General features: G+C 34.5%; 1 protein-coding gene across 1 annotated transcript in view; it reads right to left on the reverse strand.

Annotated features, from left to right (window-relative positions):
* Positions 1 to 219: 219 nt before the first annotated feature.
* Positions 220 to 26,856, reverse strand: part of SP1 (Sp1 transcription factor) — a 35,272-nt gene continuing 8,635 nt past the window's right edge. Inside the window, exons 4-6 of the mRNA XM_006203048.4 lie at positions 4,463 to 4,631; positions 2,727 to 2,926; positions 220 to 2,304 (exon numbers count right to left, since the gene is read on the reverse strand). Coding sequence (XP_006203110.1) covers positions 1,991 to 2,304; positions 2,727 to 2,926; positions 4,463 to 4,631 — 683 coding nt within the window. The 3' untranslated portion in view covers positions 220 to 1,990. The remainder of the gene's footprint in view (positions 2,305 to 2,726; positions 2,927 to 4,462; positions 4,632 to 26,856) is intronic.

Below are 26,856 nucleotides of genomic sequence, written 5' to 3' on the forward strand. Positions count from 1 at the left end.
CCCGTTCATAATTGTAACTAATTTAGCACAAGCAAAGAAATGACCTCAGGAACATACCCAGGTTTTAAGATAGATTTCTAGGTAATGGGCCTGAAAGGCATTTTGATCTGAATTTGATTTATTTTCCAACAATTTCAAATATAATTTCTCATCTGTGTGTAGATATATACAGGCACAAACACACTCACACACAGTCATACACAAACACTTCACTTTCTATCAGATCAGGGTAATTTTTTATTGCAGGTCTCTTATAGTATTGGCTAACAGAAAACCTATCCCCAACCTAACAGATTACACACATACACACAGCCATTTCCACACTTCCTCACAGTGAAAAGCTCTCTGACAAGATACCAGAATGTCGAGAGAGACATGTTTTAATGGCTGGGCCTTGAGGACAACTCTGGCTGCATTTAAATCTCAGTGCCAAATGCACTAAGAGTTCCCTGCCGCTATAATTTTTGGATCAGTCTCTTCAGGAATCAGGCCATGGAGAAAGCAGGATGGTTTTTCCTGATCTCTCCTATAAACCACAGTGGTAAGACAAGATTTCCTTTTGTTCTGGGCTATCATCCTCATGATCGCGTGTGCTTCCTTTTCCCTTAGGAACCATCCGAGGAAGCGTTAAGGGAAAAGATCAAAGAACCACTGCCTTGCCACTAGTACATGCTCTGGAGTTCTGCAGACTGGAAACTCAGAACAGGCTCGTTGGATGATGCTTCTTAATAACATAATGGGAAAGAAACTATTGGGGATGTTCAAAAGAGGAATTGTATCTCCTTTCAGAATGTGAACTCAGAAGCCCACACATCGGAGCTTAGCGCTACCTTGGAAGACAGTTGTACAAAGGTCCAAATACTTCACTAACTCCTGAACTGGACTACCTGAGTCACTTCCGCTTTTGAGCACATCATTTTTCCTACTGAAAGCCCCTATCTATTATTTGACCATTCACGGTTTATACAAACTGATCCCAGATTATGACCTTCAAAGGGCCTCTTGTACAATTCCACAGAAAGACTTCTGATTCCTGATGCTCAGAGGAGCTAATGAAGAGAGGTGACTTGGACTCTCCAGCGCCAAGAGGGTGCCTGCGTCAGTAGTATTTTGAACACTCTCTTCACAGCTACCTCAGGCATCCGCCTGAGCTTCAAGGCTTCTCCATTCTGCTGCTGGGACTAAGGACTTAAAAGAATGACAGAAGTGCCTCATCCAGGGACCACTACCAAAAACAAAACATGAATGATCAGGTGAGAGAAGGGGAGACAGAAACGGTTGAGTCAGGAAAGGAGCACAAGAAGCTGATCCCAAATTAAAAGACAATATTAAGAAAGGAAAACATTATGTATGTATATATAAACTAAAAGCAGAGCATATAAATGCTTAATCTGGTGGGAAGCCAAGACAACATCTATAGAAAATCTTGATGTGTCACAACAAGGCTCAGCCATAAGGAAATAAGGCAATATAAAAAAAAAAAATGACCAAGGTATTTTGGTCACAGAATGGTCTCCTTCCTCCTCCCAGCCAACCCCTGCAAATGCATATCTATATATCTTTTATATATATATATATAATATAGAATCTGTTTTTTGTTAAAAAGTATTTCAATGATCATATATATTTATCAAGGCATAATGGCTTTAGGAAATGGGGGGGATCCATCATGGGGGAGCTGATAAGGGAAAATGCAGGAAGGGGAGGCTGGGGTAAGAAGTGTTAAGAAACTGGGGTCAAACAAATGCTTGTCAAAGGGTGGCACCAACAGAATTTTCACTAATGTTTCCCACTTCAAAGAGGTACTGATGATACAGGGGGGTGCCAGGACCCCATCTCTTCTCTGGTATCCCTCCCCCAATTCTTCCCACTGCCATGCATTTTTAATGCCTCATGGCTCTCTCTCCCACATGTCTTTTGGACCCACGCTACCTTGCATCCCAGGGTTGATGAGTATGGCCCATATGTCTCTACCCCGGGGTGCCTGATTTCAGAAGCCATTGCCACTGATATTAATGGACTGCAGATCCGCCACCTGCATGACGTTGATGCCACTGTTGGCAAGACGGGCAATACCCTCTGGACAGATGGCCTCCATGGCTACCATGTTGGTGGTAATAAGGGCCGAAGGGGTGGCAGTGCCGCTGCCTTCTGAGCCTGCCCCACTGTCCAGGGGCAAAGTGCCCACACTTAGGGCTACACTTGGGCCTCCCTTCTTATTCTGGTGGGTCTTAATATGCTTTGACAGGTGGTCACTCCTCATGAAGCGCTTGGGACACTCAGGGCAGGCAAATTTCTTCTCACCTAGGTAAAGGAAGAGAAGGAAAATAAGAAACTGACATCTCAGGAAGTAGGGGTCCCTTATCCAATTCATTACTTTCAAACTACATAAGGCAGATAAGGCTAGTCTTAGAAAGTGAATAAAAACAAGAAAAGTCTAATGAGTACCTTTGGTTTCTGGAGGGACAAAAAATAGGGAAACGTTGGGGAATATTCAGAAAGGAAGGAATATAGCAGAAAAAGTAAGGCAAGACCTTAAAAATCCCACTCAGAAGCTGGCTCCTTCCTTCTTTAAGGTTTTCCAGATTAACTCCAATTCCATTTGTGACCCATACATTCAGTATCAAATGCAAGTTGCTCGGAAATTTAAGTTATTTCTTAAGTATATTTTGTGTCTTCCCATTCTGGTCTATTACTACCCCTCTCTTCCCCAACTTTCAACTTACCTGTGTGTGTGCGTTTGTGCCTCTGTAACTCATCCGAACGAGTGAAGCGTTTCCCACAGTATGACCAGGTACACATGAACGGCCTCTCGCCTGTATGCCAGCGCAAGTGTGCCCGCAGGTGTGAGGTCTTGCCATATACTTTGCCACAACCTTGCATGTGGCAAATGTGCTGTTTCTTTTTGCCAGGATCCCCAGAGCCCCTGAAAGTGAGAACACAACTATTCATCATTCATTCTAGAGACAAAAAGTAAAGAATCACAGTATCCATAGTAATTACTGGACCCACTCAAAACTAACCAAACTTTTGTTTTTAAAAGAGCCTTCTCTTTAGTATCAAAATTATCAAAATCTTTAGTCAATCTGATGTTTGATATATGCAGAGATATTCATTCTCATGGTGACCTGTGAAATCTGTAAGGCATTTTCTTGTATTCTTCTGGGAGTTTAGGATTCAATACAAGCATTTTCCATTCACTACTGTGAAGGTGGTGATATGGTGAGTTTTTGGCTGGGAACTTACTTAATGAATAAAGGGTCTCTCCATTTAAGCATTTGGTGAAAAACTTTAAAGAAAACATGTTTTACAACTACAGAACTTTTCTCCTTGAATAAAGGTCAAGAGCCAAACAGTGAAGATTAAAAGCTGAAAAGATAGAGCAACTATCAGACTTCAGTGTTAGAGAAAGATGGGTTGGATAAAAGTTAAAAGAGAAATAAGGATGCTAACTATAATTCAAGATATGTAAGAAAATATTCCCTGTATGAAACAAATCCTAAATATTTTTCCCAAACCAATTTGTACCATGTGTGACCCATCAGTGGGCCCTGGGGAGATTCCCAAGAGGGATTATTCTTGGGTTTTAACAGCCCATATTAGCAGACGGGAAAAAAAACAACAGAAATGAAATCACACTTAGGTGAAAATCAGACAATTTCCTTCAAAAATTTAAATCCACTTTAAGCTTTGTTAGAGGGAAACTCTATTGTACTCAGTGCTTTTAATTTAGGTTTTTCCTGCAAAGTAGGGTAACCTACAAAGATTTCAAATTATTTTGCTTTGGTACTTTTCTTGTTTTTGTGCTTATTTTTAATGAGACAAAATTTTAACAGATTTTTTCAAAGGCATTTAAAAAACTATGGGACTTTCTATCCTCTGTCAAGAGCAGTGACTTGAAGGAAAAGAATGTAACTTGGAACTCTCCAGAGATAAGACTGAATAGCTGGTATCCCAAGGAGAAGATCTGTCAGAACTCTGTTCCGTAGAACATATTACATTCCCTAATAGAAGCATTTTCCACCTGGAATAAGCACTTTTATCTATTTTGAGGGAAAATAAGATTCTGGAAAACTCATGATTTTCATACAGCCACTGTAAAAAAAATCACTACAGTAGACATGTTTCTTTTTCTTTACAAGGCTGTTTTACAAGCTACCTTATTAAAACCATCTCAAAACAGACATATGGTAACAATTATTTGACCTGTTGGCTCCATCTGACTTCTTAATCTCTAGGAGAAAGCAGGCACCTACGAAGGCCCAAGGTCTTAAGAGTTGATGAAAAGGATCAGAGCTGGAACCAACACCTTATATAACCTAATCAAATATATTGTACTATCTCTGATCCCTCTGCAACACCGCCAAGTCTTAAAAGTTAAAAAAAAAACCTTTTCTTTTTACCTCTAGATCTATTAATTTTTCTTCTTTATACTCTTAAGAAATTGGCTGGGTCAACTTACCTTCCTTCACTGTCTTTACAGTAGGGGCATGTGCATGCTTCCCGCCGGGTCCTCCGACCAGCTTGGGGTTGGGGATCTGGGCTGTTCTCTCCTTCCTCTCCGCCTGCTGGATCATCATGTATTCCATCACCACCAGCCCCATGGAGACCAAGCTGAGCTCCATGATCACCTGAAATTAAGAGAGTAAAGGGGTCAAGGTGGGGAGTAGGGGAGGTCATCACAGCCCCAAGTATCTCAGTGACAACTTACTCCTACAATACCATTTCTTCAAGCTTTGAAACCACATTCAGTGATACTGTCCATACTTGAAATCTCAAGAACTGGCACTGAAGAGACAAAGAGCCAGTAAGTATATGAAAACATGTTCATTCTCACTCAATTTTTATTTATTTTGGTTTTTTTTTGGGGGGGGTAATTAGGTTGGTTGGTTTGTTTCTTTCTTTCTTTATTTTTAGAGGAGGTACTGGGGATTGAACCCAGGACCTCATGCATGCTAAGCATGCGCTCTACTACTTGAGCTATACCCTCTCCCCCATTCTCACTCAATTTTTAAAACGCAACTCTACTTATTTATAATGGACTTTTTATAATTTTTCACCTACCAGATTACAAAAAGTTAAAACTCTAATCGAGCATTGGCAAGGATATGGGGAAATAGACAATTTTTATACACAGGTGGTGATAAATTAGTATAACCTATTTGAAAGCCAATTTGGCAATGTTACTAAAAATTTAAATGCACATTTTCAAAGTAATTTCATTAATCAGCAATGTTCTATGGATATATTCCTGAGTACACAAAGATGTGTGACAATGATGTTTCCTGCAGCTTTAAAACAAAAAAAAAAAACTTGAAAAAAAATCAAAATGTACACCACTGAGGAACTAGTTAAGTAAATTATGATAAAATTATGCAATGGAATACTACACATACTTTAGAAGAATGAGATAAAATCATGTACTGTTATAGAAAGATATACAACAAATCTCTTATTCTTTCCCAGAGCTAAAGTGCTAGGAACCAACCAAATTGAAATGACTAAAAATAACTTTCAGAGATTCCAAACTCAAAACCATATAAAATCTAAAAGGGGAAACTTCCTTAAATAAATAAAAAATTGCACTGAATATACAGCAGGAATGTATACTATAAATTTTGACACAAAGAGAAAAGGAAAGAAATGAGGTCAAAGTTAATTCTGTATAGCTAGCAATACACCGCAGGAAGGTTTTGGTTTGGGACTGGATGCTTTTCAGAATGCTAGAAAAAGGAAGAAAATACCATGTACATTCTATTAAGTTACTTGAATGTCATTTGCTTGTAAAGATAAATTTATATGAACTCATTATAATTTCTGTCCTGGTTAAATTAAAAACGGTAAATGCCACAAAGCTCTAGGACAGTGTTTTTTAAACTTTTTAAGCTTGCAACCCACAGTAAAAAATATACTTGACATTGTGACCTAGTACATACACACACAACTGAAACAAAAGTTTCACAAAAAATGCTTATGATAAGTTATGTATTCTGAAATTTCCTACACTTTAAGTTTTTTTCCTTTCTACTGGTCACGACCCAGTATATTGATTTTATAAATTAGTAATGAGTCACACTTGACATTTTTAAGCACTGGTCTAGGACAATAGACAAAAGCAACATTTTAAAGGAATAGATGACATTCTTCTCAAGCTTTCACATCTACTATCAGTAAGTATTCACCTAAGAAAGCATCTTGTAAGTAAGCTAATGACTCTACCCATATTTATGATTCCAATAAATGAAGAATGTTGAATTGGTCTGCTTTGTTTTATCTATTTTATAAAGAACGAAACTAAAAAAATGGGTAGGTCAGACTTATTACCTAGAAACCTAGGCTCTTGACTTCACCTCTGTAGCTAATCTCTACTCTTCTTAGTTCATCAACATAATTGTGAGTTACTATATCCAATAAGCCGCTCTTCTTGTGCTTTCTTTCTCACTCTACCATTTCTAAGCACCAGCCTATGGTATTAACATAAATTTAATTTGAATAGTTTGAGATTTTCATGATATTGGCAGAACTAAAACTGGGAAGTACTGGAGTACAGGGTTAAGAACAGGTTTTTAAGTAAGACAGACCTAGATATTTGTCCCTGCAACTATGATTTGATTAGCTTTCTGGCAGTGATCTTCTCTAGTTATCAATTTCACCATCAATAAAATTGGGATGAAATATTATCAATCTCATAAAGTTACTGTAAAAACAAATGAAATAATACATGTAAGGTGCTTAGCATAGTATCTGTCACAGAGCAAACATTCAACACACTGTAGCTAATACTATTAGGAAAATATCTTGTGGGAAAACCATAGTGCCAAATCATGGAATAAGATATACACAGTATTTTTTTCACAATATTTTGTTTAATCATTCTGCCTTAAAAATCGTATGTGTTACTGAGTAGAAACTCCATCTAGTGGAGATGGAGAATTTATCCTTTAAAATACGCCCAAATAGCTGACAAGGTAGGATGCTAGTTAGTACTGTCAGTGGTTACCTACTAAAATTACCTTCAGAAGAGAAATTTATGAAAACTATAGATCCAACTACCTCTAATAGGTCTTTAGAAAGAAGACAATACTGTGGTACATACAAGCAAATCATCTTCTTTGATCTATTTTCCAAGCTAATCTAACTCTATTAAAATTAAAGAAGTTAATTAATCCCCAAAGTTCTCCCTTGTCCCAGTCAACTAGAAAGAGGCAAATCTTTCTCCATTTTATTGAAACATAAGAATAACATTCACGATAGGCATCATTCAGTAAATTGGGACACAAAGAAATACTTAAATATCAAGTCTACCAAAACTGAATCTCAAACCCTCTTTTAAATTCTTACAGAATGGACAGTCAACATTAATATCCTCCTGGACCCCTACAATGCTTTCAAATTTTTTTCTTAAATATGAAAACTGAGAATGGGATTAGAGAAAATGAACAATTCTCAATTTCATTTAACAAAAAGGAGGGATAAAACGTCAAAAAAGCATCAACATCAGACTAGAATCCGTTTCCAGCCTGTTTTAATAACAGTTTTAGAAAAAGAACAGTTTTATCTTAAAATGTGGCACTGGTTAAGCAATGAAATAAATTAAAGATTTTCCTTACCATGATGAAAATAACTATAAACCAAAGGCACAGTTTAATGACAGTCTTGCCCAAGCCAGTGGTTGCCTCCAGCAATAGTTTCTGAAATAGCCATGGCAGTTAACACACTTTTTTAGTTTCCTCAAAGTGAAGAAGTGTGCTGAAGTCATGAACTTTCAAGACCACCACATGGTAAGTCAAACACCCTATTCTTCTCTGAGAAAAAACTTGGGTAGTACTAAAATAAGATGAAATAACCTCCTCAATAATTTTCAAAAGAGTGGTTTCCATACACTTCCTTATTCATCTGCTTTCTGAAATGATTCTGGAAACATTGTGTTAACATTAATTATTAATACAGTAAGACTGAATTTTAAAACTGTATCTATATATATTAAGCACACACTGGGTTTTCTGAATGTGTTTCATTTTACACAACAGATTTAATTCAAGGAAGTATATCTCAGATCACAAAGTGTGTTTTCAGCCATGCGGAACTGGAGTACTGGTAACATCACTTACGCATGAGGAACAGAGTATCTAGAATATGGCCCCAAATCAAGAAATAAAAACATCTCTATTAACAGAGATAGATAATTAATAATACATAATATTTTATATTTTTAAGTAATAATAATATTCTTGTTTTAGTTTCCCAGTCCAAACAAACTGAATTAGCAGGGAGGGTTTAGCTCAAGTGGTAGAGCGCATGCTTAGCATGCATGATATGAGGTCCTGGGTTCAATCCCCAGTACCTCCTCTAAGAATAAACAAACACTAAATAAATCTAATTACCTCCCCCCACCAAAAATAAAAAAATAAACTTCAAACAAAGTGAATTAGAGGCAGCAACTTAAAGAAAAAGGAAAGGAAGAATCGTACTTTTAATGGCATAGTAACTGACAACTGGGAGTGATATATACATAAATGGCCCACAAATCTATCCCTATATTGACCATCTGTGCTCTTGAGGTACAGTTTAATGTAGGAGAGACAGGATAAATGCTTGATTCTGTCAATTACTAGTTTTTAAAATAATGAGTTGGTTTCCTAGACTTCTTAAAAAATTACCAATGAATTTTTCTTTTATTAAAAATGAAGTTTTTTGAGATATAATTTACATAAAATAAAAATTTTACCCTTTTACAATGTAATTTGGTGCAGTCACTATGGAAAACTAGTTAAAAAACTAAAAACAGACTTACCATATGACCCAGCAATCCCATTCCTGGGCATATATCCAGAGAAAACTCCAATTCAAAAAAGATACACGCACCCCAATGTTCACAGCAGCACTACTTATAATAGCCAAGAAATGGAAGCAACCTAAATGTTCATCGACAGATGACTGGATAAAGAAGTTGTGGTGTATTTATACAGTGGAATATTGCTAAGCCATAAAAAGAATGAAATAATGCCATTTGCAGTGACATGGATGGACCTAGAGATTATCATACTAAGTGAAATAAGTCAGACAGAGAAAGACAAGTATCATATAATATCACTTATATGTGGAATCTTGGAAAAAAAAAAAGACACAAATGAACTTATTTACAAACCAGAGACAGACTTACAGACATAGAAAGGGGAAGAGTGAGTATAAATTAGGAGTCTGGGGTTAGCAGATACAAACTACTACATATAGAATAGATAAAACAACAAGGTCCTACTCTAAAGCACAGGGAACTATATTCAATAGTTTGTAATAACCTATAATGAAAAAGAATGAAGAAAAAATATATATACATATATATATATATTTAAACTGAATCACTATGTTGTATACCAGAAACTAACATACCATTGTAAATCAACTATACGTCAATTAAAAAAAAGAAATTCACCCTTTCAGTAAATTTAGACCAAGGTTCTCAAACTGGAGCCTTTATACTGCCCAGGAGACATCTGACACTATATGGAGACATTTTTGATGGTCATGTCTGGCATCTAGTGCTGCTAAATATTCTATAATGCATAGGACAGCTCACTCCTCCCCAAAACAAAGAATTACCTGGTTCAAAATGTCAATGGTGTCAAGGTTGAGAAACCATGCTTTAGACAAATATATACAGTAAGCAGTGTAAACACTACTACAAGCAAGATACAGAATATTTATACCACCTCAAGTAGCTCCCTCAAGCCCTCTGCAATCTGTCTTTTTTGCATCCATATGAACTCATGGATTTAAATGTATTTGATGTTTCAATCCACTGCACTTACTATCCTTAATGATGCTCAAGCTATTCTAACATTTGGCCACAGAAACATCAAATTGGCTCCTTTATTCTTTGACAAGATATCCCATGTTTGATGTTAATTTCCTGCTCCAGATCTAGAATCAGCTATTCAAGTATTCCTAGTTTTTTTTTTAATGAGAAATTAGTATTTGGTTCCCATAATCTGGTTCTGTAGTCATTTTAGTTATTTGAAGCTCTTGTAGATTCCATAGGAAGGGATCATGTGAACACTATATCCTGAATTCTTACATGTTAGTATTGAATTGTCTGTGGTCTTTATACTCGGAAGTCTATTTGTCTGGACAGAAAATTCTTGGTTCTTGTTTTATTTACTTGACTCTCTTAAATGTTAATTGACTGCATCCCAACACTAAACATGCTGTCAAAAAGTCTAGTGAAAATCCATTTCTTTCCTGTATAAGTGATTAGGTCTTTTTCTGCTGGGATGCCCAAATGATTTTTTTCTTTAGTGTCCATCAGTTTTACTAGATTATGTCTCAGTGCTGGCCATTCTGGGTTGATTTCCCCAGGCACATTTTGGGAAAGTTTTCTTTCTGTCCCATGGCTTCAGTTGTTTTCTCCCTCGGGAACTCTGTTTACATGAGTGCTGGTTCTTCTTTGCCTATTTTTCGTATCATTTTTCCCCCAGTCCCCTTTATCTCTCTCTCTTTTTTTGGAGGGGGGGTTCTTTTATATGCTTCCCTCTATTACATATAAAAACTTGATTTTGTTTTACTTTGCTTTTACTTTACTGAGTCATTATCTGTTGTTCTTATTATTTATGTTCCTTTTATTATCATCTTTATTTCTGAAATGATTTTTTTCTCTTATTCCTAATTCTTTTTGTGTGGTCCAGCACTTCTTTTCAAATTCTCCATTTCGCCAATCACCTCAATTCTGAGATTTTTCTAATTTGAATTTATATTTTCTTTCATAACTTCTATCATTTCCTAAATTAGCTTATTTTGAATTTTCATCTGTTTGGTGGACATGTCTTTCCAGGATCCTTTCATTGCCTTAGAAAGTTTTTCTGCTTCTTTCCATTGTTGCTATCACTGTCTTTTGCTAATTGTAACTTTATATGGAATCAAACTCATTTTTTAAAGTTAAATGAGTTTTTCTTAAATTCTGGAAGGAGGGGTAGGAACTAGGATGGTTTTTCTAAGTTTCATGGTTTCAGAGATTTTAAGACACAAAACAAGAAACACACAACTCTGATTCTTTCTACCCCTCTGCTTGTTCTCTTTTATCATGTCCTTTTCTTTGTCCCTGTCTTGCTCAAAGTGTATTCTACTCCTAGAAGTTTCTCCTCAGTTTGCTGTGCATTAGAACTTCAGTTTGTTAATTTCAAAGTTCTCAGACTTTATCTCCATTCCCTTGTACTCAACCTCTAAGGGCAGAACTCCTTCCTATTTTCAGTTACTATTCTAGATGTTTCTTCAGTGAATACCTGCTTGTGATTTAGAGGTTATTCTGTTCTCAGGGGCATCAGAAGTCCCGTTGCCTTCCCTCTGCTTCCTTCCCTTCCCAAATGCCAATAATCATAGATCTTATAGCTTGTTCCCATCATTTTATAGTTCATTGTACATATAAGCTTTCATTGTAGAGTTTTCGGTTTTGCTGTCCTAGTTTCTCTAGCTATTTTAATTTTTTGTTCTGAAACAATTTTAGATTTATAGAAAAATTACAAAGATTCAGAAAGTTCTTGTATATTCTTCATCCAGCTTCTCTTAATATTAACATCTTACATAAGCAAAGTACATTAGTCAAAATCAATAAATTAATATTGATATAATACTGATAACTAAATGACAAACTTTATTCATATTTCACCTATTTTTTCACTAATGTTCTTATTCTCTTCCAGGATCCCATCCAGGATACCACACTGCACTTAGTTGTCATGTCTCCTTAGGCTCCCCCATCTGTGACAGTGTCTCAGTCTTTCATGACCTTGACAACTTCGAAGAATACTGGCTGGTATCTTATAGAATGTCTGTCAATTTTGATTTGTCAGATGTTTTCTTATCAGACTGGAGTTATGGGTTTTAAAGAATACCAAATAAGTGAAATGCCCTTCTTATCACATCATATTAAAAAATGCATGGTATCAGCATACTCTGTTTTTAGGAGGGAGATACCGGAAGATAATTCAGTGGATTCCTCACTCTCAATGTGTGGCTGTTTCAGTGGTATGTGTATGTATGTGCACTAGGCTACAGTGCTCAATGGGAGTTACAAATTCTTGTTCCCAGTTTTCATTCTTTCTACCTAAAAGCCACCTGAATTTTGTTCAGGGTAACGGTGCCCAGATTAAAAATATTCTCCTTCCCAGATTCCCTTGCAGATAAGAAGTAGTTAAGTATCAAGGTCTTGGCCAATCAGGTATTAAAATAAAATTGCTGGATAAGACTTTCAAAAAAGCTCTTTAAATAAACTGGGAATAACTAGGCTTGCTTCCTCCTTTATTGTCTGGAAAGAGATCACAATGACCAAAGGTGGAGTAGCTGCCTTGCAAGCATGGCAACTGTCCCATAGATACTAAGGCAAAAGTAAACAGGGCTGGGATTCCTACTGTTACCCGGTGTTGCCACACCAACCTTGAACTCACTACCTTCAGATTTCATGTTGTATGAGAACAATAAACCCCTATCTGGTTAAGCGCCTGCAATAGGTTTTCTAGTACATATAGCTAAATGCACTGCCTAACTACAAAAAAAAAAAAGGAATTATGTTTTCTTAAAGTAAGTCATGATTATATTGAGCACACATAAATTTCTCCTGGCTACAGTCTATATCTCAGTATGATCTACCAGTATTCTGTGTCACTATTTTGTGTGTGTGTGAAACTGATAAGAGTCTAATTTTCTTTGTCCAGCTCCCAGAACTATGCTGTAAGGGTAAGCATGTAACAAAAAATTCTGATGATGATAATTTTACATTAAAGCAGACCACACAAGAGTAAAGAATGGACACCAGAAATTTCCTTCTGTTCCAGACTGCAATCCCTTGCTAATTCATCAGTAACTTGTGTTCTATACAAACCCGTGTGTGTGTGTGTGTGTGTGTGTTATAGTTTCTAAACTTATTTCTTCATATTACATCTTTCCTGTTAGAGAATTAGCACAGCATATTTTATACACGCACATACACACATGTATGAATGATAATTCATAGGCTTTACTACATATAAACTTCCTTCAGAGCTTATTCCTATCGTGCCTTATACGACGTGGACTCCATAAAGGCAATCTATAGAAATGTTTATCAGTTATTTACTTTTATTGCTCCAGGTATTATACTAAGCTCTGAAGATTCAAAGAAATAGTTCTCAATGTTAAAGACCTTGTAGTTCACTAGAAAAGAGAAAAACACATAATTTCAAAATAATGATATATATTATAGTAAAAACCATTCAAAAGATGTTCCAGAATTGAAAAGAGTAATTTCTCCAGTCCGGAATTTCAGAAAAGGCTTGATTCCTAAAGGAATTGAGCTTTGGGCCAAACTTTAAAGAATGCATAGGAGTAGCCAGGTGAAGAATGTTGGCAAGGGAAGGGCGTCCCAGGCAGAGGGAAGACTATAAGCAGGATTAAGGAATGTAGTGAGCAGGGGATGGAGAAAGAAACTTCAAAACAGATGATATTACTAGATGAGACAGATGTTTAAATGACTGATTTTTTTTAAAAGTGATGGTAGAGAGAGTATGGGGAGAGAAGCAGTTTCATACAACTCCCAGTAGCATGAATGCACAAAAGCATATGTCAGCGAAACAGCATGGTGTGTGTAGGGCAGGGTGGCAATATAGATCAAATCTTTAAGATGTGACTAATATTTAACTTAGCAAGTATACTTATAAGAATAAGAACATGTGCCAAATACTGTATTAAGCTCTAGGGATAGTTAGGTATAATCCTGGCCATTATAGGGCTTCCCAGCTTCATTATCTCACTTGGAAGACACAAAATGAAATCAACAAGTATAATATGTACTTTATTGTAATTTGTATAATAAAGTACTAATAAAATGCTCTAATAAGATAAGTTTAAGAGTTGGGAGGGGGAAATATTAGAAGAAACAAATGGAATATTCTGGGCTATTCCATTAGATAATGGTGAGAGATAATAAAGGTCTAAAGTAGGGCAGTGGTTCCAGTACAGAAAGACACAGATAAAAAAAAATTCAGGATTTTAAAAAGGCAGGATTTAGTGGCTGAACACAGGGAACTTCCACATTTTGGGGGTATAACTGAAACAGCAAGACTGTGTGGGACATGAACAAAAGAGAGACAACAAATATTTTCTAAGATTTTTCAAAATACAGATTAAGGAACTCATTAAAACTGAATCTAACCCAGTAACTCCACTCTGAGGTATATAACCAAGAGAAGTAAAAACATATGTCCACACAAAAACTTGTACACAAAAGCTCAAAGTAGTTTTAGTCCTAAGAGCTAAAAAGCAGAAACAACCCAAATGTGTATCAATTGATGAACTGATAAACAAAATTTGGTATACCCACTAAATGAAGTATTATTTAGCAATAAAAAGGAGGTACTGATTCATGCGACAACATGGATGAACCCTGAAAACATTATGCTTAGTCAGTCCCAAAAGACCACATACTTATGATTCCATTTATAAGAAATGCTCCCAACTGGCAAATCCAAAGAGATGGCAACTAGATTAGTGGTTGTCTTGGACTAGAGATGAGGAGTGAGAACGGGGAATGACAGCAATGGGTCACTTTTTGGGGTGATAAAGATGTTCTTAAATTCAAATTGTGGTAGTTGCACAATTCTGTGAATATACTAAAATCTACCGAACTGTACATTTTAAATGGGTGAATTAGAGAGTATATAAATTAGAGCTCAACACAACTATTTTAAAAAGCAAATTAAATTAAAAAACTATTTTTAAAAAAAGGAAGCGAGGAAAAAAGAAGGAAAAAGTTTGAAGAGGGAAAAATTAAAAAGAAAAAACACTAAACTGCCAGGGAGTGAGGAGGGTACCATAGGAATAGGCAGAAGGAAAATATTTATCTTTTATTTGTTTTAATACAACAAATCTTTATTGCACCTCTGCTGTGTGCCACACACTTATTTTAGATGCTACAGTCAAGGAGGCAAACTCTAATGAGATAACACACAAGAGAGAAAATGTATCTCCAAATTGCCTTTTTTGCTCTAGATGTCAGGAGGCTCAGAGACAAACCATATGTTCAAAATAACTTTAGATAGCTCCACCCTTATCACATTTCAAAAAAAATTCTGGGTAGATAATGTTCAATTGTTTACAAAAATGTCTGAAAGAAAGCCTGGCAAGAAATTAAAAAACACTAATACTGTTTTCTTTAAATGATGGATTGCCTTCTTCATGTATTTTTTCATGTTAAATATAATAAAAAAATAAAGGGAGAGGAGTTAAATACATACACATATATATTTAAATATGAAGAGAGAAAACAATTATCAAACTTTAAGAAGGCATAAAGCATAGAGATCTATGTTATGTCATTTTTAAAAATTCATTAAAGAAATCACAAGAAAAAAGATGAATTCATTTGACATACAAAAATGAAAGCTCCTGTATTAGAAAAAGCCAGTAAGAGCTTGAGGAAGTTATTCTCAGTAAACTTTAAAAACAATGAATTTCTTTATTAAAAAAAAGAGAGCCCAGACAAGTTCTTAAGAATATTATGCCAGTAGACAAATCAACTGGTACAACTTGTAAACAAGCAGAAGGAAAAATATTCAATGTCACTAGTAAGCAAAAACACAAAAACTTATTCGGGGAAAGGTCAGAGTCCATTAAAAAAATCCAACTATGGAAAAAGTCGTTTGAACAGACACTCATCAAATTATTTACAACAGCAATACAAGAAGTGGATTAAAATGTAAATAAAGAAATTGTTAAAGTAACCTGATGGAATACTAGGCAGTCAGTAAAGTTTATGATTAACTGAAGTATAACAATTTGGAAAAAATGTTTATGCTATATAACTGAACAAACCAAGAAACACATTACATGCATACTAAGAAGAAAGCTATGCTAAAGAAATACATACATTAAGATTTACATAATGTAGAACAAACACTAAATTGGTGACTAATAAAGGAGTGCTGTTAGTTTTGTTTTTCCCTTTCTCCTTTCTTTTTCTCTTACTTTCTGTAGTGTAATTATACAACTTTTATCATTAAAAACACCTACACAGCAAAAAAAAAAATCAGCCTATGCGTCTCCCCACTTTTTGGTATGTTAACAGTGTTTTATAGATTTAACAACTAGTTCTTCCCATCTCAGAAAGTGGGTAGTTTTCATGAGGTACAGGGCAATCAACATAATGATGGCAAAGGCTCTCTCACCACTAGGTGTCACTGTATCTAAGTGACAGATGGGCGTTTTAAAAGTTCACTCTCCCAAGGAAGAGGCTGAAGGGAAAAAAAGGGGGGGGGGTGTGCACAAATTTTAAATGGGACCATTTGAGGAACTATAATTCAGCTATCTCTCCATTAAACTACATTTTTTTCCCCAAGTTTTGGTAATGTTTCCTTACTAAACACTCTTAGTTTTTATATTATCCACCATGAATCCAAAGGTACACATTTCTCTATTTTTCATGTCCAAGAAAACTAAAGATTGAAAATTTGATCATTATTAGTAATATACTGAAATTCTTGTAAATTTCAAGACTTTCACCTACTTCTCAACTCTGTCAACACCATTCCATACTAAAGATTGTTTTTTAAGACAGAGAAATGAATTAGAATTATATTATCTTTTTCCCCAGCTCTCAGAATAGTGATGATTTCCTGGGAAAGAGACTTACTTAAGCATCCTTCCAAAACTAGTTATAATTACCGATTGCTATTCATACTGGTATGATTTAAAATCCATTTAAATATATAATATATACCAGAGAAAAGCTGTGGAGGGGAAGCATAAAGGTTAAAAGAATATAGTCTTTTGGTTTAGTAAGAACAGTAAGATGATAAAACAAGAGAATGATAAAAATATTAATTTTGGACTATTTCATGCCTCCATCATTTCCCTGATTAAAGGAGAGATGAACACAATTCATCTCCCTCACTGGATTTTAAATCACGTTCTTTTAACTGACTTTCAAACTGTGCATATCCAACAACTGACATTTTAAATTACTGAGCGCCTCTGATGATTAAAGTTAGTAAGAGCTATTATGTACACTGTAATGCACTAAATGGTGCAACTGGAAAAATCTAGGTATGAATCCTGGTTTCACCACTTACTATCTGAGTAACCTCTGAGTCCTACTTTCCTCTTTGGCAAAAAGGATATAATTATATTATGCTAAAAAATAAAAATTAATATACAGCATACCTAGCATTGTTCCTGGCACTTAGGAGGTACTCAATAAATCCCTGTATATTAGGAAAATAAAAGGAGAGCTAAATGTGACTTTTAATTTTTTTTTTTCTATCTCTCTCTCTCTATACATATATGTACCCTTACTACTCACAGTATGTTCTTTTGAATTTATCTAGGGGAGTTGTAACATCAAATTCAGTAACTAGTGTCTAAAACAGCAGCAATAAAAGAATACTATAAAACAAAGGATAAAATGCACAGTAATCTAACATTTAGTTTCTAACCACTGGATTTACCATTTAAAAAGGATAATCATATCGGAATTTTCAAATTACATGTAATTCCCATTAAAAATAGCTTAGGGTTGATTAGCAATGCAGAAATAACTGTTCTGAATGCAGTGTATTTTGAAAGGAGAAACAGTGTGGATAAAATTTCACATTTTCAGAAAATTTCATGGATAAAATATAGCAAGGAGATGTTGTGTGATAATAAAAGCATGAAAGAATGCTGAAACAAAATAAAGTACATGGGAAATACCCTAGAGATTGTCCCTCAGGGCCTGAAGAAAAATGAGTAATAGTAGCCATCTATCATACTCTGTGAACAAGATTCTAAAAAATATTTATAGTACTGTTAACAATAATGGAAACCAAAAAGGGGGTGAAAATATCCATTATTATCACTTTTTCTTCCCCTCAATTACTATTAATTTGCACAAATAAACTTTACCTATGTGTAATAATACAGTAGTAACATTAAGCATAAATATCTGAATTAATATTAAAAAAGTAACTTTGCAGATCCATACCATCCTGAGATCCCTGAAGTGACCAGGTAAATAGGCAATTACATGTTGGGTACCTTTTAATGACAGGGGTCTCTAAGTTCATGCATGAGTAAAGCCCCTAGTACAAGCATAGGATCTGATATAGTACAGCTGATATTTCAACCCCTCCCTAGGTATAAACTCCAGGGTTACTTTTTAATATAAGATCTAGACTCTCCCTTGTCTTAATTTGTCCAGATTACCAGATAAGCACTAAAAGCAGATACTCTCATTTCTACTCAGTCTTACAAAAACACATCACAGCTTTAAACTGCCAATGACAGTATGACACAAGGATAAAAGATGGAAATGCTACTCCATAAAAATAAACAGGTGCTCTTTTATGCATTTGTGTACTCCTTTTCTTAAATTGTTTTCCTTCAACTTTTGCTTAATATGGCAATGAATAATTCAGATGTATGCATTTTATTTAATATATTTTGAGTTTTCTGTTCTCTGCTCTTTTAATACTGATTATGCAATGAATAAAAACTAGCAAACTCCTGAGGACTTATTCTAAGGAAATGATTTAAAATGAGAGAACTGTATGCTCTATTATATTCTATATTTACAATACAGGAAAATTTGAAACTACCTGAGTGACAAAAGAGAAAAAAATTGTGCAAACTACTTGACAATACTATGCAATGATGAAAAATCATCTCTTCAAAAGTAAGATATAAAACAAGGATTCCCTACTATTACGACTGTTATTTAACAAGACAAGAATGAAATGAGGTATAAATATTAGAAAAGAGTAGGTAAAATTATTTGTAGGTGACATAACAGTACACCTGGAAAATCACTGAAGAAAATCACTGAAAACTACTGAAAGAAATAAGATTACAGTAAGATAGCCATTATAAAACTAATGCACATAAGTCAATAGGCTTCCTATACACAAATCAGAGCCAGTTAGAAATAAAACAGAAGAAAAGATCCTATTAGCAATAGCAATGAAAACTGTAAAATACTAAGCTTAAACTTAGTAAAAATAAATATGTAGGATCAATAAGAAAATAATGAAACTATAATATGAGTCAATCAAAATAAAAATTCCAGAAGAATTTATTAAGGGAAACTGACAAAATGTGTCCAATTCACCTGGAAGAATAAGAGACTAATCAGGAAAAAAATTCTAAGTAGTAATGAGGGAAAATATTACAACTTTCATAAAGGAAGAGTTATTAAAACAAAGTACCAGAAAAATAATAAAATAAAAACAGGCAACTCAAAAATGAGAAAAAAATGCAAATAATAAATGAAAATATATTTAATTCCCTAATAACCAGACAGTGCTAATTAAAGCAAGTACCTTTTTTCCCCAGATCATACTGGCAAAGATTGATTATCAATGGTAGTATAAATTCCTAGCTTTCTGAAAAATACCATATGGTATGACTTACATGTGGAATCTAAAAAAAAAGACAAATGACAAAGGCTTGATCTCCAAAATATATAAGCAGCTCATACAACTCAATAAGAAAAAAATAAACAACCCAATCCAAAAATGGGCAGAAGACCTAAACAAGCAACTCTCCAAGGAAGACATACAAATGATCAAAAAGCACATGAAAAAATGTTCAATATCACTAATTATCAGAGAAATGCAAATCAAAACTACAATGAGGTATCACCTCACACCAGTCAGAATGGCCGTCATTCAAAAATCCAAAAATGACAAATGCTGGAGAGGCTGTGGAGAAAGGGGAACCCTCCTACACTGCTGGTGGGAATGCAGTTTGGTGCAGCCACTATGGAAAACAGTGTGGAGATTCCTCAAAAGACTAGGAATAGACTTACCATATGACCCAGGAATCCCACTCCTGGGCTTGTACCCAGAAGGAAATCTACTTCAGGATGACACCTGCACCCCAATGTTCATAGCAGCACTATTTACAATAGCCAAAACATGGAAACAACCTAAATGTCCATCAACAGGTGACTGGATAAAGAAGATGTGGTATATTTATAAAAAAAAAAGACAAATGAACTTATTTACAAAACAGAAACAGACTCACAGACACAGAAAACAAACTTATGGTTACCAGGGGAAAGAGGGAGTGAGAAGGGATAAATTGGGAGTTCAAGATCTGTAGATACTAACTACTATATATAAAATAGATAAACAAAAAGTTTCTATTGTACAGCATAGGGAATTATATTTAGTATCTTGTAGTAACCTATAATGAAAAAGAATATGATAAAAATGAAATAAAAGATTTAAAAAGAATATGAAAAGGAATATATGTATATATACGTATGACTAAAACATTATGTTGTACATCAAAAAAGAAAATAAAACAGCCAAAACACACATACAAAATAATAAAATTTAAAGCAATAAATTGCTAGCTTTCTGAAACTGTTTAGCTATAAATATCAAAACATTAAATGTATAAAACTTTCGACCACTAATGCTTAGAAATTTTTTTTGAGGACCAATTCACACACAATTACCTATTTTAAAGTATAAAACTCAGTGGTATTTAAATGCATTCACAATGTTGTGCAACTACTTTCCTCCCTCTACTTTCAAAACCTCCCTCTACTTTCAAAACTTTCATCACCCCAGAAAAACTCCTATACTCATTAAGGAATCACTCCCCAGTCTCCCATCACCCCATCCCCTGGCAACCACTGTCTTTATGGATTTTCCTATTCTAGATACTTCACATAAACAAAATGATATGTGACCTTCTTTGTCTGGCTTCTTTAACTTAGCAGACTATTTTCCAGGTTATCTCACATTGTAGCATGTATCACTATCTGGCTGCTTTTTAATGTCTGAATAATATTCCATCAAAAGGATATACTTTTGTTTATCCACTGGACATTTAGGATGTTTCCACCTTTTGGCTATTATGAATAGTGCTGCTATAAACATCTGTGTACAAGTTTCTGTGTGGACATACACTTTCATTTCTCTTAGAAATATACCTAGGAGTAGAACTGCTCGCTTATAGAACTTTAACCTAAAAAGTATGAATGAGAAAAAAAAAAAAAGAAGTAAAAAATAAAAAAATTAAAAAATAAAAAGTATGAACAAGGATGTTCATCAAAGCATTGCTTACGACAATGAAATTTTAGGAAAAAAATTTTTATCAGTACGGTTAAGCATATCCTAGTACAAACATACTATGGAATTCCCATACAATCATTTAAAATGATGATGCAGATGTGTATTTATTATTATTTATGGAAAAGATGTTTATGATACATTGTTCAGTGAAAATAAGATCATGAAGCATTGGGGATGGTATGGTCCTATTTAAGTATTAATATAACAAAATACAGATTTCTTTGTAAATTGTACACAAAAGTACAAAAAGATAGCTCAAAGGATGATTACCACAATTTCAACAGTGATTATCTTTGGATAAATTTCAATTAATTTTTACTTTACTTGCAGTATTATCTGCATTGTTTAATGTCTTTACCAATATCATTTAAACAAGTTATTTAAAAATATATTTTAAATGTTTTTCTTATCCTCAAAGAAAAGTTTTCTAATCTCAGCCTATAGAGCTTCATAAGGTGAATGCTTTGAATTTTCCCACTTCCCACACTGAACTGTAATTTACATCAGCAGCCTTTGTCAGCAACCATTGTTCTCTCTTTAGATCATTTATTCTGCATTTCCATGTTTATGGTATCAAACAAGCCCCATATAAAGAAAAACAGAGGTGGTTCCTGCCCTATACACATTTAAGATCTAAAACACTGATGTAACTAAAATTGTACAAAGAGCAGTTAACATCTATGACTCTAAGATGTAGAGAAGAAACTAGTGGTTACCACTGGGGAGAGGGAAGCGGGAGGGGCAAGATGGAAGTGGAGGTTAAAAAGTACAAACTATCAGGTATAAAATATGCTACAAGGACATATTGTATAACATGGGGAATATAGCCAATATTTTATAATAACTATAAATGGTGTATAAACTTGAAAAATTGTGAATCACTATATTGTATACCTGTAAATATAATATTGTACATCAACTCTACTTCAATTAAAAAAATATTGTAAAATTAATAAATAAAAAATTTTTAAAAATCTATGAATCTACATCATTCCAAAGAATTGAGCAGATATAATCCTTGTTCTGTAGATGAACAGAAGTCAGGAAATCCCAAAACTACTAATTAGTCAGTTCAGACCTAATCAGTTTCTTAACTTTCTATTTTCCTTTTGCAACAGAAGATTAAAACAAGCTAGTGCATACAAACACACAACCAAAACAACCATTACTCGATAAAACCACATAATTCAGCAGAAATTTTAAAAAATTTTAAGAGGGCAGACATATTTTGTGAACTTTAATAATATTTGCAATGTATTGTTTCATCAACTGGGATATGGGTAAAAGAATATCCATTTGTATTATCCTTTATACCTGCCTACATGTCTCAAATTATTTCATAATCATTTTTGAAGTGTTGAGTGTTTTTTTTTTTTTGCAGGGGCTGATGTGATAGGTGAGACAAGAATTAGCTGAGAGTAGAAAAGGAAGTAAGTGATTTAGTAAAACCAAGTTCTAAGAAGGTAAAATGAAAAACCAAAACTGTTTTAATGTACAGAAAACCAAACAACTCTTAAGAAAATAGGAACAGAAAAATAATTCACTGAAACAGAAACTGAGAAACCCAGTATCATTAGATGGAGTGCTAAAGTGTTCATCAAGGAGAATGTTTTTCTAGCAAAGAGTCTGTATCAACTTCATAACCAGGCCAACGAGAGATAAAGAAACAAAATCCACGGGTAATTCTAAAAACCTCTATTGTCAACTACTATTTATACCAGAATGGTTTATGAAAGAACAAAGCATACTAGCTGGAATTTACTTCCTTTGGTAGTTGTGGTAGTTTAAGGCTCACAACAGTGGACAAGGACTATATTGGGCAAGAAAGAATATGAAGGTCTGCACACAACAAGAAGAAAGAGTAGCCTTCAACTAAGTCATTAAAATCCTACCTTTAACTGGATGGGAGAACTACAGGGATGGAACTTTAATTACAGAGACATAGTCTCTGATATGTGTTGAGCACTTGTTTATGTGCTCTTACATGTTATCTACCTCATTTTATTAATACTAACCCCTTTTTACAGATAAAGAAATCTCAGCTCAGAGAGGATGAAGAACTTCCCCTAAATCACACAGCCAGTAAGAAGTAAAGTTATGATTTGGATCCTAGTGTGTCACTACCCTGTCCATACTAAATATCTCATTCTGGACAAACTTCCTTTTCCTTTCACAAAGGATTTCCAATTACTGCTAGTTTCAGAGCTGGAGTTATTTCATCCATCAGATTAAAGAGTACACTCACAGCTAAACCAGTCAACCTTATACAGGGTGTGAGACATGTTCATTTGCAAAAATAATACATTAAAAAAAAACACACACGCACAGTATTTTGGCTTTAAGATTCCAGTTTTTTTTTTTTAAGATCCCAGTTATAGTCAGTCATCTATAACTTCCCATCCAAAAGAGTATTAGCCAAGTAGAAAAACTTTTCCCAACAACTGTTCCCAACAATTTTGTGGATTTTCATATTGTACTTTCAAAGAGTCATTTCATTTTCCCTCCTAACAGCAGCGTAACAAACAGTATTCTTGAGCAAGCTCCTGAGTTTGTTCATAGTACCAATGTCTCACAGGAGACTAGAGAAAGAAATGGGGGTGGGGTGGGAAGGGATAAATTGGAGTTCAAGATTTGCAGATACTAACCACTATATATAAAACAGATAAACAAGTTTATACTGTATAGCACAAGGAACTGTATTCAATATCTTACAGTAACTTATGGTTAACAAGAATATGAAAATGAATATATGTATATTCCTATATGACTGAAGTATAGTGCTGTACACCAGAAACTGACACAATATTGTAAACTGACTACACTTTAGTAAAAATTTAAAAGAAAAAAAGAAAGAAAGAGGGGTAAATGTGGAGTGGGGTATAGAAAAACAGGGGACATAACACAATATGGATTCACTTATAAACAGAACCATTCATGTGCAGGAGTAGGTTTCAGTATCAGCCTCCATTTCAGGTTTTAGAAGGCAGCTGCATGGGCCTGAAGGTGGTTTTGAACCAGAACCAGAAAAGCCTCTGAACTTGACTTCTTAATTGAACAGAAGCTTGTCTTCCAAACATAACCCTTGTATTTATGTTTCCTCTAGGTACAATATTGTAGAGCATGCTGAGCAAATGCCAGGCATCTCTAAACAATCCCCTTCTGTGGTCCTGGACACCCTTGCCTTTATGAGTGGGTCTTCAGATGATACAACATTAGTCCTTCAGAAATATTCTCATTAAGAGAATAATTCTGGACAATGCTATCTATAGTACTGAGGCTTTAGGGGAGCTAAACAAAATGAAAGGTTTGCTATAAGTTTGATGTTTAGCTTTTTGGAAATTTCTTTGCTGGTACTACTTTTCAACAGCAGCAAATTCCTTTGCCAAGCAAAGCAATGATTAAAACCTAACGGAGTAAAAATTTTCAATACTAAGAAACATGTACAGGAAACGAAGGTGCCTATTTCATGTAACCCCTATTACATGTGCCTATTTCTTTAAAGTTTAAATACTTTTTCCTAAATTTTTTGGTAAGACACATCTAGATTATGTAATATGATAACATTTTATAATGTCTCCATTCTAGTTATTGCAATAAAATTTTTAAGTCTTAAGCCAATTAGTCATCAGTACGTTTTCAGGAATTAATCAAAGAACCATCAGTAATTTAAGTCTGAATACATCTGAATTTGCTTCACATTTCAATTAAAAATATTACAATGTCATGATATGTTAGTGCTTTTATTAAGACAGCTGTGACCAGGTATTTGACTAAAAGATTAATTACCACTTCACCAAGATGCTTGGCCATGCTGCAGTTTCCTAAATTTTCTGGGGCTCGGGGGCAGGGGGTCACTGAATTAATTCCCAAAAGGGAACTGCTTGCCAACAAGAAGCCATCTTTGCTTTCTGTATTCTTTTATACATAAGTAATTAAAACAAGGAGGTAAGCAATTACTAGTTACCTAAGAATAATTTATCTTTAAAAACATGCTCAAACACATTGTGTATCATGACAATTTTTCATGTACAATCCTAAACAGCAGTAAGTCCTGTCTCAAATCTCAATCCCTGAGCTACATTTAAAGCACTTTACTTCACAAGTATCCAAGATTTAAATAATGTAAAAACAGCCAGATATCAGCTATATTGTTTTCATGATCTTGCTCTGTTAGATTAGGAAATTTGAAAGTAATTTTGTTTAAAAAAAACTGCTCAGATAGAAAAGCTTAAAATGTAGTTCTGACTAAAAATATAGTATAAAAATGTACTTTTTAAAAATGTTTATTCATAGAAGTAAAAGCAAAGTTACAAAATATAATTTCCTCAAAAAAATTAAAATAGAATTACCATATGATCCAGCAATCCTACTTCTGGGTATTTATCCAAAAGAAAGAACTGAAAGCAGGATCTCGAAGATATTTGCACACCCAAGTTCCCATCAGCACTATTCACAATAGCCAAGAAGCTGAAGCAACCCAAATGTCCATCACATATGAATGGATAAAGAAAATGCAGTATTAACATACAATGGAATATTATTCAGCCCTAAAAAGAAGGAAATCCAGGCCCTTTTTGGCTCCCTCCTCTTCAGAGACGGCCCTTACTCTGTCTATGGAGTGTGTACCTACTTTTACTTTAACCTGAGCATCCAATTCCCACACCTCTTTACTTGCCTTTCTCTTGCCTTACACTCAGTGGTCAGGCTATGCCACAGCTTTCTCTGTGAGAACCCCATCATCTCCCCAGCTTCATTTTCGAAGCTTCTCCCAGCAGCATCAATAATGGGAATGCATTATGTATGCAGTATGTATCTCTCTAATTAAATCTACCTTTACTCAAAAAAAAAAAAAAAAAAAAGGAAGGAAATCCAGTCACATGCTACAACATGAATGAGCTTATAAGACATTATGCTAAGTGAAATAAGTTAGTCACAAAAAGACAAATACTCTGCGATTCCACTTACATAATATATCTAAAGTAGACAAATTCATAAAAATACAAAGTAGAATAACAGTTGCAACGGACCCAGAGGAGGCGGAAATAAGGAGTGTAATGGGTACAGAGTTTCAGTTTTGTATGATAAAAAAAGTTGTAGCGATCTGTTGCATAACAATACGAATATACTTAAACTGTATACTTAAAAATGGTTAAGACAGTAAATTTCATGTGTTTTTGACAACAATTAAGAATAATTGTTTAGAAAAATAACTATATTACTTTGCATATTCTTTCATTTTAAACTATTTTTCCCTAAAAATACATAAATGCTGGGGATTTAACAGTGACCAAACAAAAATACCATTAAGTACATCACAATATTTATGCAAATCTCTTCCCTCTTTCCATGCATCTGCTTCTGCATGCACTCTTAATTAAAAATAAATAGCCTGACAATATATAACACAGTACCAGGAGACTATAGTCCAAAATACTGTGGGACCCTATTATTTCATATATTTGCTGCAACCCCTAGGATTAGCTGTGTGAAAACTGGTCCCCTCTAAAATGCATCAAGTGTAGGTAACTACAGCACAATAGAAACTACAGCTCCAAGAAGGCAAGGGACCATATTATTTGTTTCCATGAATTTCAAGAGCCTAACTTACGTAGGCATTTACTAGACACCAGTGTACTTAGTAATATAATTGCCCCCAACAGGCTTAAGAGTTATATACAAAAGTGTTAACAGTGGAAATGGGTTCCAGTTTTGATGCTTCATTCGTAGACAAGTTTAGCAAAATTTGTTAAGCATTTATGTGCCAGAGTTAAGA

Source organism: Vicugna pacos, chromosome 12, assembly GCF_048564905.1.
Source record: "Vicugna pacos chromosome 12, VicPac4, whole genome shotgun sequence".
In the NCBI taxonomy this organism is placed as follows: Eukaryota; Metazoa; Chordata; class Mammalia; order Artiodactyla; family Camelidae; genus Vicugna; species Vicugna pacos.